General features: G+C 38.3%; 1 protein-coding gene across 3 annotated transcripts in view; it reads left to right on the top strand.

The window, feature by feature from the left end:
- CEP112 (centrosomal protein 112) overlaps nt 1–16364 on the top strand; it is a 443305-nt gene that overhangs the window by 177414 nt on the left and 249527 nt on the right. For all 3 annotated transcript variants that reach the window (XM_023729297.1, XM_023729296.1, XM_023729295.1), the window contains one exon: nt 6146–6253. In XM_023729297.1, coding sequence (XP_023585065.1) covers nt 6146–6253 — 108 coding nt within the window. The remainder of the gene's footprint in view (nt 1–6145; nt 6254–16364) is intronic.

Raw genomic sequence — 16364 nt, 5'->3', positions numbered from 1 at the left:
TATATATATATATATAGTTGTATGAGTCAGAATCTACTCAATGGCAATGGGGTTTATATATATACTAGACCCTTATCAGACATATGATTTGCAGATATTTTCTTCCAGTCTGTTGGCTTGCCTTTTCATTCTTTTGATAATGTCCTTTGATGTCCACACATTTTTAATTTTGATGAAGTCCAAATAATCCATTTTTTGTTTTGTCATTTATGCTTTTGTTGTCATTTTGTGCTTGCCAAATCCAAAGTCATGGAGATTTTCTCCTGTATTTTCTTCTAAGAGTTTTATAGTTTTAGCTTATAAATTTAGGTCTCTGATTTATTTTGAGTTAATTTTTGTTTCTGGTTGAAGATAAAGATCCAACTTCATTTTTTGGCATGTGGATGGCCGGTTACCCCAGCAACATTGTTGAAGAGACTCTTCATTTCCCAGTGAATGGTCTTACCCCCTTTTTGAAAATCAGTTGAACATACATGTGAGTGTTTGTATCTGTGCTCTCAGTTCTATTCCATTGGTCTGTATGTCTGTCCTTACGCCATTACTACACTGTTTGATTACTGTAGTTTTATAGAAAGTTTTGAAATTGGGAAGTATGAGTCCTCCAACTTCGTTCTTCTTTTTCAAGATTGTTTTGGATATTCAGGATCCCTTGAAATTCTGTATTAATTTGAGAATGTTTGTTTTCCATTTCTGCAAAAAAAAAAAAAAGAAAAACCACTCTTGGAATTTTGATAGAGATTACATTGAATCAAGATTGCTTGAGTGGCATTGTCATTTTTATAGTATTAAGTCCTCTAATCCCTGAATACAGGATATCTTTCCATTTATTTAGGTATTCTTTACTTTTTTTCCTAGTGTTTTATAGTTTTCAGTGCACATGCCTTGAGCTTCCTTGGTGCAATAAATAAATTTGTTCCTAAGTATTTTATTCTTTCAGTTGCTGTTATAAATGGAATTAATTTCTTAATTTTCTTTATGGATTGTCCATTGCTAATGAATAGAATTACAACTAGTTTTTGTGTATTGATTTTTATCCTGCAGTTTTGCTCACTGCATTTATTAGCTCTAACAGTTTTTTAGATCTAGTTTTAAAACTGCAGTCTCTTACGTTGCAGATGGACTTGGCCATTTAGAATAGTTCTCGACAATGAAATGCAAACAGCATAATTGATTTGTTGTTGACTGGAACTTTCAGGAAGGCCCCTTAAAAGGGAGTTTGCCTCAGCTAACATGTACCCTTTGTACTTACTTTTTTACCCTTCACCCTTTTTCCCATTGCAGATGTTCAGAGCTGCAGAAACCATTTGCTGCCATTAGGGAAGGGTTGAATTGCGGAGACCTTAACCCTAACCTCTTTGAGCTGCTGATGTAGCAGCCTACTTCTGAATTTTTTGTCACAGAAGTAAAAAATAAGGACCTGTGTCGTTTAAGCTATGGATACTTGTGTTTTCTCTCACATGTAGCTGAAAGTGGTACCTAAGAGGCACCATTTAAGGAAAATCTAATGCCCTTCTTTACGTCCCTTTCTTGTTCTTTAAATACACAGTCATGTAAATACACTCATGCCGTTTTGTGTTCCTGATTTGGTCACCGAATTTTACTTTGAGGTTCTTTTGAAGCCAGATTTATAAAGTAAAGTAGTTTTTGTTTTGTTTTTTTTTTTTTACTTGGAGTTGAGTAGAAGAATATGGAATGATCTATGATGAAGCAGAATCTTTTGTATCTATGGCAACCAAGAACCTTGTGTTCTTCTAAAAACTTTTACTATTTCACATCACTTATTTTTTGATTATCTGTTAAAGCGTGGAAGGAGAATGGAGTGGGGTCTGGCATTTTCGGTCAGTATAATCTTAAATAACATGTATTTTATTTTCTTATAATATCAACTATTATTTACTTCGCATTTTTCTTAATATGTATGTATATAAAGTCTATTCATGTGCTTTAAGTTATTGTTGGTTTTCTGTTTTTATTATAGAAAACACATTGACCTAAGAACCAACTTTGAGTTCATCAAGCTCTTAATTTTATTTAATATTAATATTAATTAATATTTTACTATTTAACTTTTAGTGTTTTAATATTTAATCTTTATTTTTAATGCTTCATCCTGTACTGAAGTAAAATGAAAGCCAAAAACCAACCGTCTTAGTCTGGGTTCTCTAGAGAAACAAAACCAGTAAAGTGTATAAATATATATAGAGAGAGATTTATATCTAGGAAATGACTCACATGGTTGTAGAGGCTGGAACGTTCCGAGTCTGTGGGCCAGGCTGGAGGCTTCTCCTGATTCACGTAGCCACAGGGGCTGGCAAACTCAAGATCAGGAGGTCAGACAGCAGGGCCCTCGCTCATAGGCTGCGAAGACTGACAAATCCCAAGGTTGGCAGACAAGGCGGCAGGTAAGCTGCTAGCTCAAGTCCCAAGAACTAAGGTCAGAGGAACAGGAGCCAGCTGCAGGATCCAGAGCGAGCAAAAGCCCGTGAGCTTTGCCAGACTGTCCACATGTATTCAATGTAGGCCATACCCCCAAGAAAACTCCCTTTCAATTGATTGACTGCTCACAGCAGATCCCATCATGGAGGTGATCACATCATCATCTGACTGCCAGACTACACCGTAACTGCCAAACCACTGAGAATCATGGCCCAGTCAAGTTGACACACAACCTCAACGATCACACCAACTTTATATGAAGATTTGTCTTAAAAGTACTAAAGTAAACAGGTCTTCCCTCCTTGGCTTACCTTCACTTTTTTATTCCCTTTTCTCTTTCTCCTACACTTCCATTTATCCCATGAGAATTTAACACATATTTATTCTGCACACCATGCCATTTAGTTAATAATTAACATACAAAAGAAAAAACTACAAGTCATGATTCCTTTTATTTGGGAGCTCATGATCTAGATGCATAAACAAAGCCCACACATTTGAAACACATACTGTAGAGAAAAACTTAATGTGCTAGGAAAAATAAAGATATTGAGTCTTAGAGGATAGAGAGAATGAAGAAATTTATGTCACTTGTGAGATTAAAGAACATCTTAGAGAGGAGGGGAAGATTGACTATTTTGATGAGGGAAACAAAAAATAATAAAGGGACTTTCCAGATGGTTTGAAGAGCAAAAGTTAGAGTGAAGCGGAGCCATGGCCTGTTTTTGAAATGCCAAAGTTAACTGCAGTGTAAGAAGATGTGATTAGATTATTAAGGACAGATTAAGGAATCTCTGGGTTGAAGTCTAATGTGAAAAGCATTGAAGGGGGGAGAACCTTGAAACTCTTGAATGTAGCTGACACTACAAAAAACTTTCCCTATGTGTTGGCAGTACAAATAAAGACAGATTTGACAAGTATTTCAAAGAATTGGTCTGACACAGTAATTGAATTGACGTTGACTGTAGAAAAATGAAAGATAATACCAAGTTTGCAAGTCTAGGTAGTTGGGATGGTAGCAGGACCATTATCAAACCCAAAGAGGTGAGAGAAGGAGATAAGAAAGTGGAGTGGATGTTGTTGTTAGGTGCTGTCTAGTCGATTCTGACTCCTAGCAACCGTATAAGACAGAGTAGAACTGCCCCATAGGGTTTCCAAGGAGCAGCTGGTGGATTTGAACTGCCGACCTTTTGGTTAGCAGCCAGCCTCTTAACCACTATGCCACCAGGGTGTGGGTGTGGTGGTGGTATAATCTGAGGTAGGGGCAGAGCAAGGCTATTACTGTATGTAAGGATGGTGTTTTCCTCAAATAGTTGGAATTTGAAGACTGGAGAGTAGGATGAAGAAAATGGAGTGGGTGTGCTGGTGGTGTGTGTTGAGTTAGAAGAAGAAGAAGGCTGTTATACTATAGGTGAGGATATGAGCTTTCCTCCAGTGATTGGAAGTTGAAGACTGGAGCTTGAGTAAGAGGTTATGGGTAGATTGAGATTTGAGGGTCACCCACAGAATTCTTGTGTCTTTAGAAGTATCGCAAACTTTCTATGTAGTCACCCTGTTTTATTAATTACGGTTTAAGGGTACCAAATGACATCATACTAGATGTTTCAAGACTTTATTTCCTTTTGTTAAAAAAATTTTTTTCGTTTACTATTGTAAAATCCTATCTAATTTTCTTTTCCCAAGGGCTTGAGGAACATAGTTAATTTTTTAAAGAGAAGAATATTTTTTCCACTTGAAACCTGGGTCTTGAGTTAGAAACAAAATAAAGTAGGCTTAACTCTGCTTCCTTTAATAATTACTTAGTAAACTTGCTCTTGACCACAGTACTGATTATCTATGGATCAATAATCTTAGAACTCTGATCATTGAATTTGGAAGCTGATGACTTACTATTTTCAGAATTTTGATTCTTGATATTTAACAAAGAAATACTTAAGTGCTGAATATCACGCCATAATCTCGATACTTCAGATGTCAGTGTGAGAACCAGAAATGGAAAGGCCTTCTTAAACAGCAGTTGTAGGTGGTAATGTGTATTGAGGTCTTCTCATCCAGTGAAACTGCAGATTTTCAATGAACGTCTTTGCTCCCAGAATCTTAAAGCTTAATCATGTTTGAATAAATACACATGAATTTTTTTCAAGTTTAACACAAAACTCTGAAGGAAGCATTTTTCATGGTTCATTTCCTCAAATATTCATGTTTTAAATAATCTCAGACTTACTGAAAGGCAACCTGAAAGAGGGCATTGTCTACAAGTTGAAAAGAAGAAATATCTCAACATCTCAGTGAAGCAGAATAATAAGTAATATATAGTAGCCAGTGATAGAACTGTTGTAATATTAACTGGCAGTTGCATCAGGAAAAAAATATTCTCCTAAATTAAATTAAAATGCACAGTCTGTGGGTTAGAAAGACAAATTGAATACTGCACTACATTGAGCATTTTCATGTTTTTAATATAAAGAACTTTTTCCAGTACTGTATGTAAAAACATCTCTTTTCTGTCACATATAAAAGAACATCTGATGAAAGCAAAGACAATAAGATATCATCTGTGTGATTTTCTAGGTGGTAAAAAGTTAGATCTGACTCTATTTTATTCCACAGTTGCATAGATAGCTATTTATTTTGTGTGGGTTATGAAGAAAATGGCACTATTAAGTGTTACAGGTTGTTCATTTGGCAAATTGTGACACATTGGGCACATACTGTCTTTTTTCCCCATTTGATTAGTAGTTCTTGTGCCATGCACTATGCTAAACAGTTGGGAAACATCAGTGAACATGGGCTTACATTCCAGAGGAGGAGACACATTAAATAACAGCCCAAATAATATCGCATTTTGTATATATATATTCATCAGTTGATGGATATTTGAGTTGTTTCCTTTTTCTTGGCTATTGTGAGTAATGCTGCTATGAACTTTTGTGTGCAAGGTTTTATGTGGACATCGTTTTTCAGTTTTCTTAGGTATATATCTAGGAGTGAAATTGCTGGATCATATGACAACTCTGTATTTAAGTTTTTTGAAAAGTTTTTTTTGCCAAATTATTTTCCAAAGTGGCTTTTTCACCTCTTCATTAACACCTATTATTATCTGTCTTTATGTATAAGTATAGTCATCCCAGTGGGAATGAAGTGGTATCTCATTATGATTTTGATTTGTATTTCCCTAATGACTAATGATGTTGAGCATCTTCTCGTGTGCTTATTGGCCATTTCTATATCTTCTTTAGAGAAATGTATATTCAAGTCCTTTGCCCATTTTTTTTGCAGTTGGGTTTAATTGTCTATTTATTATTGAATCACGAGAGTTCTTTATATATGCTAGATACAAGTCTCTTAGCAGATATGTCATTTGCAAATATTTTCTTTTATTCAGCACAGTGTCTTGTACGTACCAAGGGCTTGATAAAATCCTGTTGAATAAATATTTGCATGTCCAAAATTATGTTGCCACCACATTATAGTTGTAACATTAGAATTTATTCAGTTATATGTCAGTTTCAATTTCCCTGCCTTAAACAAATAAAAACATATTAAAATAAATTGATAATATTTTTCATTATTTTGTCATCTTTGAAGTCACCGTTTTGATTGGTGAGATGTTTAAAACCTGTCATTCTAATAAGTGGACAAATTATAGAAACATGAAATATGCTATTTTTGTTTAAAAAATATAATATTTGTGTTTCTAATTTTGTAGATGGAAAAAGTGGAAGCAGATCTAACTAGATCCAAGTCTCTTCGTGAGAAACAGTCAAAAGATTTTTTATGGCAGCTAGAAGATGTCAAAAAAAGATATGAACAGCAGGTTGGTCTTCCATTTTGATGATGCCTTTTATACATGCATATACATGCATACATATACATGCATAATCACTCTTTTAAAAATCTCTTTATATTATAAAATTTCTGCTTAATGAAAATTTTTAAGAACTCTTATTACCAGTATATTTAAAATATTGTTTATTTCATTAAAACCCAGGAACAGAATTTTAACTGCCTGGTGAAGTCTGCATCAACAGTTTGTTAATCTGAATGTTTAATGGAAACATCTGTTGTGGATCTTGAGTTCTTCTATTCCTGTCAGAGCACTAGTTTGATTTATTCATTTATTTGATAAATAGTTTTGTGTACCTACTATGTGTCAGGTACTGTTTTCAACGCTGGAGCAAGCAGTAAGCCAGACAGACAAGGTTCCTTCTCTCACAGAGCTTATATTTCAATGGGCAGCCATACCACAAATAAAAAATGAAATAATCTCAAAGAGTGATTTATTAAGAAGGAAAGAGGGCATGTCATAGACTTTGGGAGGTAGAAGATGGTAAGGGAGTTAATTACCAGCATTAAGTAGTCAGGGAAGCTCTCTGAGCAGGGCAGGTTTCTGCCAGGAGCCCTAGAAATCAGAAGAAGCCAGCTGTGAAATCTCTGGAGGAATAGTGTTCCAGGCTGAGGGAACAGCAAGTTCAAAGATTCTGAGATGAGAACAATTTGGGAGTGTCTCGGAACACCGAAGTCGGGAGGAAGGTTCCAGTTTTAGGAGATGAGATGAAAGAGGTAGGCCAGGACCAAGAGTTACAGGACCCCACACTAATTTGTTCTTTCTCTAACTGGAATGTCAGTGGTTCAAACCCACCCCATGGTCCGTAGAAGAAAAGACCTGGTGATCTGCTCTTGTAAAAATTACAACCTAGGAAACTTTATGGGGCAATTTTACTCCGTCATATAGGGTTGCCGCGAGTTGGAATCAGCTTGATGGCACGCAGCAACAACAACAACAACATGCTTACATTAAAAAAAGAATGGTCTTAAATCAGTGTAGTAAACTTTGCCATAGGAAACTAGAGAAGACAAATTAAACCCAAAACAAGCAAAAGAAAGAAAATAATATAAGGAAAAAATTAATGAAATAAAAAATAGAAAAGCAATAGTGGCGGATATATTATGTCCATTTAACAGTTGAGGAAACTGAGGCACAGATAATATAAATGCCTTGCCCGAAGTCACACTCCTCAGTGGCAAAGCCACAATTAAAAGCCATGATTTCTAGATTTAAATCCCTTGCTCATAACTACTCTGCTACACTGTCTTTTAACCTCATCGGGAACAGAGTTGAGGAACTCTCCCTGAAAACAGTACAAAATGGCAAAGACACAGAGTAGGTCACAGACAGAGTGAATGAGCCAGGGATTGTGAGCATCTGTCTATTTAGGAGTCCAAGCAAGAGAATGAGAATAAGAGGAAAGGAAATTATTAAGGAATTAACGCAAGAAGTTTTCCCAGAGGTGAAGAAGAGACTAAATAAATATGCTACTGTGAAATTTTAGAACCCCAAGGATAAAGGAAAACCCTAAATATAGTGGGGGCAACTGGCTGATTACATGTGAGATCAAGACCTCACATTTATATTTGTTTGGCCAACTCAGGGTTTCTGAAATCAATTTTTGAATGAGTTGTCATCAATTAAAATGCATGAATTTTTTATAAAAATGCACATTCCAATCTTCTCTTGAAACGTTAGTAAATCTGGCCCACATTTTCACTTGGCAGCTATCAGCTGGAGTTGAGAGACAGTTACTTCCTTTATCTGGAACTTGTACTAACTTGTTGATTCATCATAACTCTTTCCACTCTCCGTATGTCTTACAGACACTGCTTCATACAGTTATGTTGCTGGCCTGTCCCCTGTAGACATGTGAGTTTGAAATCCTTACTAAAACTTGCAGAGGGAAAAACAGACCGTCTACAAAGGATTTCAGACTTTTAACCAGCAAAACTTGATACTCAAAGAGCAGTGCCTTCGAAATCAGAGTGCAAATGATCTTTACCCAAATGTCTAAATCGTGTGGGCTGCATAATGACATTTCCAGACATGAACTCAGAAGGTTTACTTTTCATGTGCCCTTTCTTGGGAAGTTACTTAAGGATGTTCTGTAGCAATACAAGAGAGTAAACTGAGAAAAAGGAGGATTTTGGATCTGTCAATTTAGAAGAGCAGTGGAGGGAAGTTACAGAGGCTTACTTAGCAGTCAGTTCATATCCAGTCAAGATGGAAGCCTCTGAGAGTAGAGTCTTTAGGACAGTGGAATATGTCATATATGGACAGCTTGGGTTTGCTCTGGTAAACATGACCCCAAATCTCGGTGGCTTAGAACCATGGAGGTTTATTTCTCATTCATGCCAAATGCCCTTTAAGTGTTGGCTTTGAGGTTCGGCTTAAGGGTTGGCTTCTTGAATTCCCAGAGTAATGGATCAGGCTTTCTCTGAAACATTGCCAGGAATGGAAAAGGGACGATGTTGAAACATGTGCTAGCTCTTAAAACTTCCTCAGAAGTGACACAGTGAACATCTACTCCCATTTCATTGGCCAAAGCAAGTCACATGACATCACTGGTGTAGTCTTCTGCTGGAAGAGGCATCACAGAGAAGAATATCAGGTAGGGATGAGCCTAAACAATCTCCCACATATACCGTGATGAGAAAGCTAAGAAAATGTAAAAAAGGAAGAACATTTTAACCCGATTCTAGGAATAGTTTCTAAAAAAGCAGCACAGATGTGATTACATTAAACATACTAAAACAAGGTTCCTTGATGAACTATGTGTACATAACAGATGCTATTTATTGACGTTCAACTTTCAGGACAATTTATACTTATAGAACAGAGCGTAAATGTCATCTTGCCATCCAACGGTAAAGGTAGACACGACACAGGTATGGAAGGAGTGGAAGAAGGGGAAGGAAGGAGAGGAGTGGGCAAGGCTGGGAGTGCTGTGATGAAAATACATTCATATACATTCGTTTCAAAGTATGTTAAGCCTCTGTCTTAGTCATCTAGTGCTACTGTAACAAATACCACAAGTGGATGACTTTAACAAAAGGAAATTTATTTTCTCACAGTCTGGTAGGCTACAAGTCCAAATTTAGGGCATTAGCTCCAGGGAAAGTCTTTCACTGTCTGTCGACTCTGGAGGAAGATTGTCATCAGTCTTCCTTGGTCTAGGAGCTTCTCTGTGCAGTAACCTTGGGTCCAAAGGACACGTTATGCTCCTGGTGCTTCTTTCTTGCTGGTATGAGGTTCCCATGTCTCTCTGCTCAGTTCTCTCTTTTATATCTCAAAAGAGATTGGCTTAAGATGCTGTCTAATCTTGTAGAGCTCATCAGTATAACTGTCACTTATCCATCTCATTCACACAGGAAAATCAGGTGACAGAATGGTGGACAATCACGCAGTACTGGGAATCAGCGCATAGCCAAATTGATACACATATTTTTACATTTCAATCCATGACAGCCTTCAATGCTTTTTTACAAATGGTAGTCTTAAAAATCTGCCAAATTTTTAACTTTGTAGAGTCTTTGTCAAAAATACTTAATGCAATAAGGAAAATTGATTAATCCTTCAAAGAGTTGATATTATTAATAGAAACTGTACACTGTTGTATCAATTTTTCTGTATTTTATTTTCATAGAAAAGAGACAGATGATACAAATATAGTTTATAACAGGAATTAACAAAAATATGCAAGGATCTCTCAAGTTAGTGCAGATTTTGTCCATTTTTTATTCTTCCTATATCTACAGCCCTGTTCATTAGAATCAGTGTTGACAATGAAGACCCCAGGCAGTAACTCACTAAGGAAAGATAAAGGCGGAAATATGATGAGCTAGTACATTTTAGAAGACTGTTCATTGATGCGATGATATAAAAACCTTTTAGCTAATCTTTTTTCAACAGAAAAATTCTGTTAACTGGAGCAGTATCCTGCCAGCAACTCCAGATTGTTAAGGTTTTTACTGTGAAAGTTCATCATGAAAAACGATAGGTGTATAGCAGTGGTTCCTACAAGCCCGTACGAGTTCACCAAAAATGAAGCCAATTAAAAACTAAGCTGATTTCCTTCTTTATGGGTAGCCAGACTGGTAGGTAAGGAAAGAGGAGTAGATATTGTATAACTGGACTTCACTGAGGCATCTGACAAGGTCATTCCATAGGGCAGTCAAAAAATATATGGTTTGGATATTGGTACATTTATGTGGTTAAGTGATTGTTCAGAGGACCATCTCTGAATGGTTAGTGTCAACCCAAAGTGAGGTTTCTAAGTGTCTGTCACTGGATGATGATATAGAAGTAGTTTTCTCCTCGCTTAGAATTTGTAGGAATAGTTTTCTGAAGGTTTAAACCAGCTGGAATGATCGGCTGAAATTAAGAAGATTAAATTTATTAGGGTTGAATGTAAAATTCTGTGCTTTGGTTTAGAAAATCACCTGCTAAAGTATGAGGGCAGGGAGTGGCAAGGAAGACAGACAGAAAGAAATACAGAGGCAAGGGAAGTACAGTGCTGGAGACAATGAGACAAGGCAGGTAATATATATAGCCCCGGTGCATTGTTTACTTATCAGGTCATGTAAAGAATAATTCAGTTCTGGTCACCACATTTTAACTAGACTTTGACAAACTCGAATATCTTTAAAGCAGAGGTTCCAGATTATAGAAAGGTCTGGAACTGTGTCATGCAGGGAATATTTAAAGGAATAAAGATATTTTGCCAAGAGAAGACAAGACTAAGGGAAATTGTATATCTATTTATTTTTTAAGTTTAAGATCTGTTATACAGGAAATAGTATACTCAGTCTGTGTGATAATAGTCATAAGAGCCAACGGTATTAGGACCTTCTCTGGGCCAGGCACTGTTCTCCATGCTTTACATGCATCTATCCATTTCCCATCTTCATAGTAATCTCGTGAGATAAGTACAATTATTTCTCATCCCCGCTTTTTAGTTGTAAAAATTGAAGTACATCCGTTTAATTAACTGACCTGAGGTCCCACACAGTTAGTAGGTGGTAGAACCAGAACCAGGAGCCCAGTGGCGCAGTGGTTAAAGTGTTCAGCTGCTAACCAGAAGGTCGGTAGTTCGGGAGAAAGATGTGGCAGTCTGCTTCTGTAAAGATTACAGCCTTAGAAACCCTATGGGGCAGTCCTACTCTGTCCTGTAGGGTCGTTATGAGTCAGAATTGACTCGTCAGCAGTGGGTTTGGTTTTGGAACCTGAACCTGAGCCTGAGCCATGCTCTTTACCTGCACTCTAATGGCTTTCCCATGGAATTGAGTGGCCAGAAGTTAGACCTGTGTATAGATAATCCTGTGAGGAATGTTTGTGGAGGGATAATGTGCATTTGGTGGGCCTGTCCTACTGCTGAGGTCCTGTCCAGATCCAAGGTTCTGTGACTTTTGGTTTGTCTGCCTGAACACGACTCAGCCCTTCTGTGTGTCTCTTAACAGAGCCTTCTCTGGTTCTGCCACTGACATTTACTTGCACACCTACCTGCCTAGCTGGATTTCCTCATTCCAGCGCTTCCACTTACCTTCTCAGTTGCCATCCACGTGCAAGAGTGACAGCTTTTCTAATAGCTTGTCTTACTTTTCTCTAAAATGTAAAATTTCACATGTTATAATTAAAGCATTTCATTCTGGAAGTGGATTGAGATGCTGATCACCCAGGCCCTTGCTTCTCAAACCAGGGTAGGTGATCCCTGGGGTGGTGAGCAAGTGCCAGGGTGTGTGTGAAGCTTCATGCATGTTTCCTGGAGCATTGGATTCACTTGATTGTGTTGTGGAAAAACAAAGTAATTTCACTATTGAGTTAACATTCCTCTTAAAACAAACAGAGACTTTCCTGTTTTGTAAAATGCAAAGTTCTCATGAATTTTTAAGATAAAATAGGACATTTCAAAGAAAATTCCAGCTTGCAGAGGCTGTTTCAGGCTATGCCCCCAGGTCCCCCAGGGGGTACTATTCATTTTCACTGCTGCTAGGGGTACTTTGGTGGAAAAGTTTTAGAAGCACTTATCCGGTCTAATCCACACACTTTTATAATGAGGGAATTGCCATCCAGAGGAAATGAATGACTTGTACCTTCTGGGCCTCGGTCTCTTTATTCATTTCTAATTTTGAGCCCCTCCCGTATATAAAGCATCATGCCAGAACTGTAATAAAGATACAAAAAAGCAAAGTAGCATTTTAAAATATCTTAGCCAGAATCCCAGCATCAAGTATGCAGATGTGGAAAGAAAAACATCAAACACATGGAATAAATACTCACACAAATATCCTGTAAAGCCCAAGCTTTCATCAAGATTTCCTGTTTCTTTCCTGTATAACCCATTGGAACAAAAAGACAATTCGAATTGTCTTTTCACAAAACTCATTCAAGTTAGAAACAAACAGCAAACCAGGCATGGTAGGATTTCCTGAACTATGAAGATGTTTTTGACAATCCCATCATATCATTCTTTAATCTTACATTTTATATCTTCCCTTTTCACTACAAAGCTTCTAAAGGGAAATGTAGTTAAGCAGATAAACAAGTGGTCAGAATTTCCAGAAAGAATAAATGCTTATTGTCAATGATTATAAGAAAAACCTGGAGGGTCAACCCCTTGCAAGATAGCATTATTTGAAACAAAATATTTTGGTACAAAAAAGCAGTAGCAAAGGTAAGATGGAGCTCATAAAAGATAAACAAGTGGGGAATTTATGTGAAGATTGATTAGAGTATTTAAAAAGCAGATAGCATGCAATTCCCAATACTTGCCTTTATGAATATTTTATTTTTTTCTTAAATAATTGTGCCTTCCAATTTTATTATAAAGGCACAAGTTTTATTATTAGACATCAAATTATTATTGTTTTAATGTTCTTTTTTTAGAATTGTACTTCAGATGAAGGTTTACAGAACAAGCTAGCTTCTCATTAAAATTAGTACGCATATTTTTTTGTGACATTGGTTGCCAACCCCACAACATGTCAACACTTTCCCTTCTCGACCTTGGGTTCCCTATTATCAGCTTTCCTGTCCCCTCCTGCCTTCTTGTCCTTGCCCTGGGCTGATGTGCCTATTTGGTCTCATTTTGTTTTATGGGCCTGTCTAATCTTTGGCTGAAGGGTGAGCCTCAGGAGTGATTTCATTGCTGAGCTAAAAGGGTGTCTGAGGGCCATACTCTCGGGGTTTCTCCAGTTCTGTCAGACCAGTAAGTCTGGTCTTTTTTTTTTTTGTGAGTTAGAATTTTGTTCTACATTTTTCTCCAGCTCTGTCTGGGACCCTCTATTGTGATCCCTGTCAGAGCAGTCGGTAGTGGTAGCCGGACACCGTCTAGTCCTTTATAAATATTTTAATTATCTAGGTTTTTAGATAATAAACCCTATAGGGCCGTTCTACTGTGTCCTATAGGGTCGCTATGAGTCATAATAGACTCGACGGCAGTGAGTTTGGTTTTTTTGGTTTATAGCCTAAAAGCATAGGCCTGTTTTAATTTAGACTGTTTATAGTCTACACTGCAGAAGGATCCGGTAGAAAGCAAGAAATGAGGAAACAGAGAGGATAAGATACTCACTGGCATAGGTTCCCAGAAAGGTGGAGGTGTGTGGGCGGGGCCCACCGCACTGGTAGAGGTGCTGGCCTGGGAGAGGAGGGGCAGGCCTCAGCTGTAACTGGTGAAGAAGAGAGGGCAATGTACAGAGGTTTGTAGATTGTTAGGTAGAAGGCAAGATCATGGACAGGAGATTCCATGGACAGGAGAGCTGAGGGAAGTGAGAATTGTTTGAAATTATTTTGGTGATGGCAGGTGCAATCTGAGTAGAGTTTAAAAGCTTGGTAGAAGTTTCTCTTCACTGTTGAGGTTCCATGTGAGGCTAATGACCATGAATTTATTTATCTCCCTAAAATCTCTTGACTTTTCATATAACTTATTGACTTCTAAGCACATGTATACTTTATTATAATTTATCTAGTATGCTGCTGTTTTGGGAATCCCTTGTGGTACAGTGGTTAGGAACTCAACTGCCAACCAAAAGATCAGCAGTTCGAACCCACCAGCTGCCCCTTGGAAACCCTGTGGAGCGGTTCTTCTCTGTCCTGTAGGGTCACTATGAGTCAGAATTGACTCCACAGCAACGGGTTTGGTTTTTTTGGTGGTGCACACAGTTAATGTGCTTGGCTACTAGCCGAAAGGTTGAAGGTTCGAGTCCACTCAGAGGCATCTCAGAAGAAAGATCTAGTGATCTTCTTCCAGAAAACTAGCCATTAAAAACCCTATGGAGCACAGTTCTACTCTGATACATGTGGAGTCACCGTGAGTCAGAATCGGCTGGAAGGCACCTGGAATGCGACTATTCTTCTCTTTGTCTTGTTCTTTTTGTTTACTTTATCATACTCTTTTTTAAAGTATTTTTTGCTTGACCTTCATTTTTCGGTTTGTAATAAATAATTTTTGAGCCTGAATACATATTAGCCACTCTGCTACTCAGTACTCGGTGGTGATGAAGACAAATGTGATCCCTGATTCAGTGATCTCCTAGTCTTTTAAATCATGTCTTCCCACAACCACCGAATTCAGTGACTGCAGCCATGCTACAAGTCACAAGTAGGTCCTACAGAGAACAGGCAAAGTGCTAGGTTCCTAGCCGTTAAGCTGCCAGAATCCAAGACCCAAGCTATGAAGCTACAGAGCCTGGGCTCATGGGTCCAGGACAAGTGTTCAGAGCCCAGGTTTCTCAGAATGGGCACTTATACTTAGTGAGAGGCTACTGAGGCAGGGTCTCCTTTTTTTTTTTTGGTTTTGCCTGGAACTTTTCTCAGTTAAGTGAAGCCAAGTGGCACGTTTATCTAGAGTGAGAATTAAGAGGGCAGTGATGAAGATAGTTCTTTTCAGTAACTACAGCATGAAGTATATGCGTTTAGTTTTAAAAATGTGTCTCAGTGATATGGCCAACTCATTCCCATTCTCTAGATACTTTAAAAATCTATAATGGAAATAGTGTCAGCTCAGTCATTCAGTATTTAACATATGTTATTGAGCAACTGCTTTGTGCTAAGCACAATTTCAAGTGTTTAGGATATGGAAAGGGGCCCTGGTGGTGCAACAGTTAAGTGCTCGGCTGCTAACCAAAAGATTGGCAGTTCAGACCCACCCAGCGGCTCTGCGGGAGAAAGACCTGGTGCTCTGCTCCCATAAAGATTACAGCCTAGAAAACCCTATGGGGCAGTTCTACTCTGTCACATGGGGAAATCAACTCCATGGCACCTAATAACAACAGGGATACAGCAGTGTACAAAATAAACAAAAACTCTGTCCTTATGGTAGAGGAGACAAATACCAACACACATACACATTGCTGGGAGTTTAGATTTTATTCTGAGCTTGATGGGAAACCATTGGAGCAGTTCAGCAAGATCTGATTTGCACATTAGAAAGATCTCTCTAGCTGCTGTGTGGAGAATTCATTGTACAGAGACAGGAGAGGAAGCAGGAGGCTAGCTAGGAGACAATCACAGAAGTCTGGCAAGAGATCACATGGCTTGGACGAGGGTGGTAGTCGTGAGGGTGACGGCAAATGGTCAGATTTGGGATAAATTTTGCAGGCTGGACTTATCAGTGAGTGTAAAATGAAGTGTGAGGGTAAGAGAACTCAAATGTGACTCATCAGTTTTCAACCTGAGCAGTCAGGTGAATGGTTGTGGCAGACACTAGAAGTAAGTAGAGAGAGAAAAGAAAGTCCCAGCACTGGGCCCAGGGGTAGGCCAACAATTAGAGCTGAGGAAGAGGTGGCCCAGGTGGCAAAGGAGACTGAGAAAGAGCAGCCAGTGGGGTAGAAGGGGGAAAAAATGGTTTCCCAAAAGCCACATGAAGTGTTTCAGGAAAGAGCGGGTGAGTAACCAGTTGTTTTAGGTGCTGCCAAGAGAGGAAGTAAAACATGGACTGAGAACTGACTACTGGATTTGACGAGGTCAGCAGCCACCGCGACAAGACTAGTTGCAGTAGAGTGTGGGAACAAAAGCCTGAGAGACATGGGTGGAGAAGGGAATGGGATGTGAGCAACCCTTTTGAGGAATTTTGAAAGAAACTGAAGCAGAGAAATGG

The sequence above is a fragment of the Trichechus manatus genome, unplaced genomic scaffold, assembly GCF_000243295.1.
Source record: "Trichechus manatus latirostris isolate Lorelei unplaced genomic scaffold, TriManLat1.0 scaffold00028, whole genome shotgun sequence".
NCBI classification, from domain to species: domain Eukaryota; kingdom Metazoa; phylum Chordata; class Mammalia; order Sirenia; family Trichechidae; genus Trichechus; species Trichechus manatus.
Note: the sequence above shows the minus strand (reverse complement) of the source record. Positions and strands in the feature narration are given on the sequence as shown.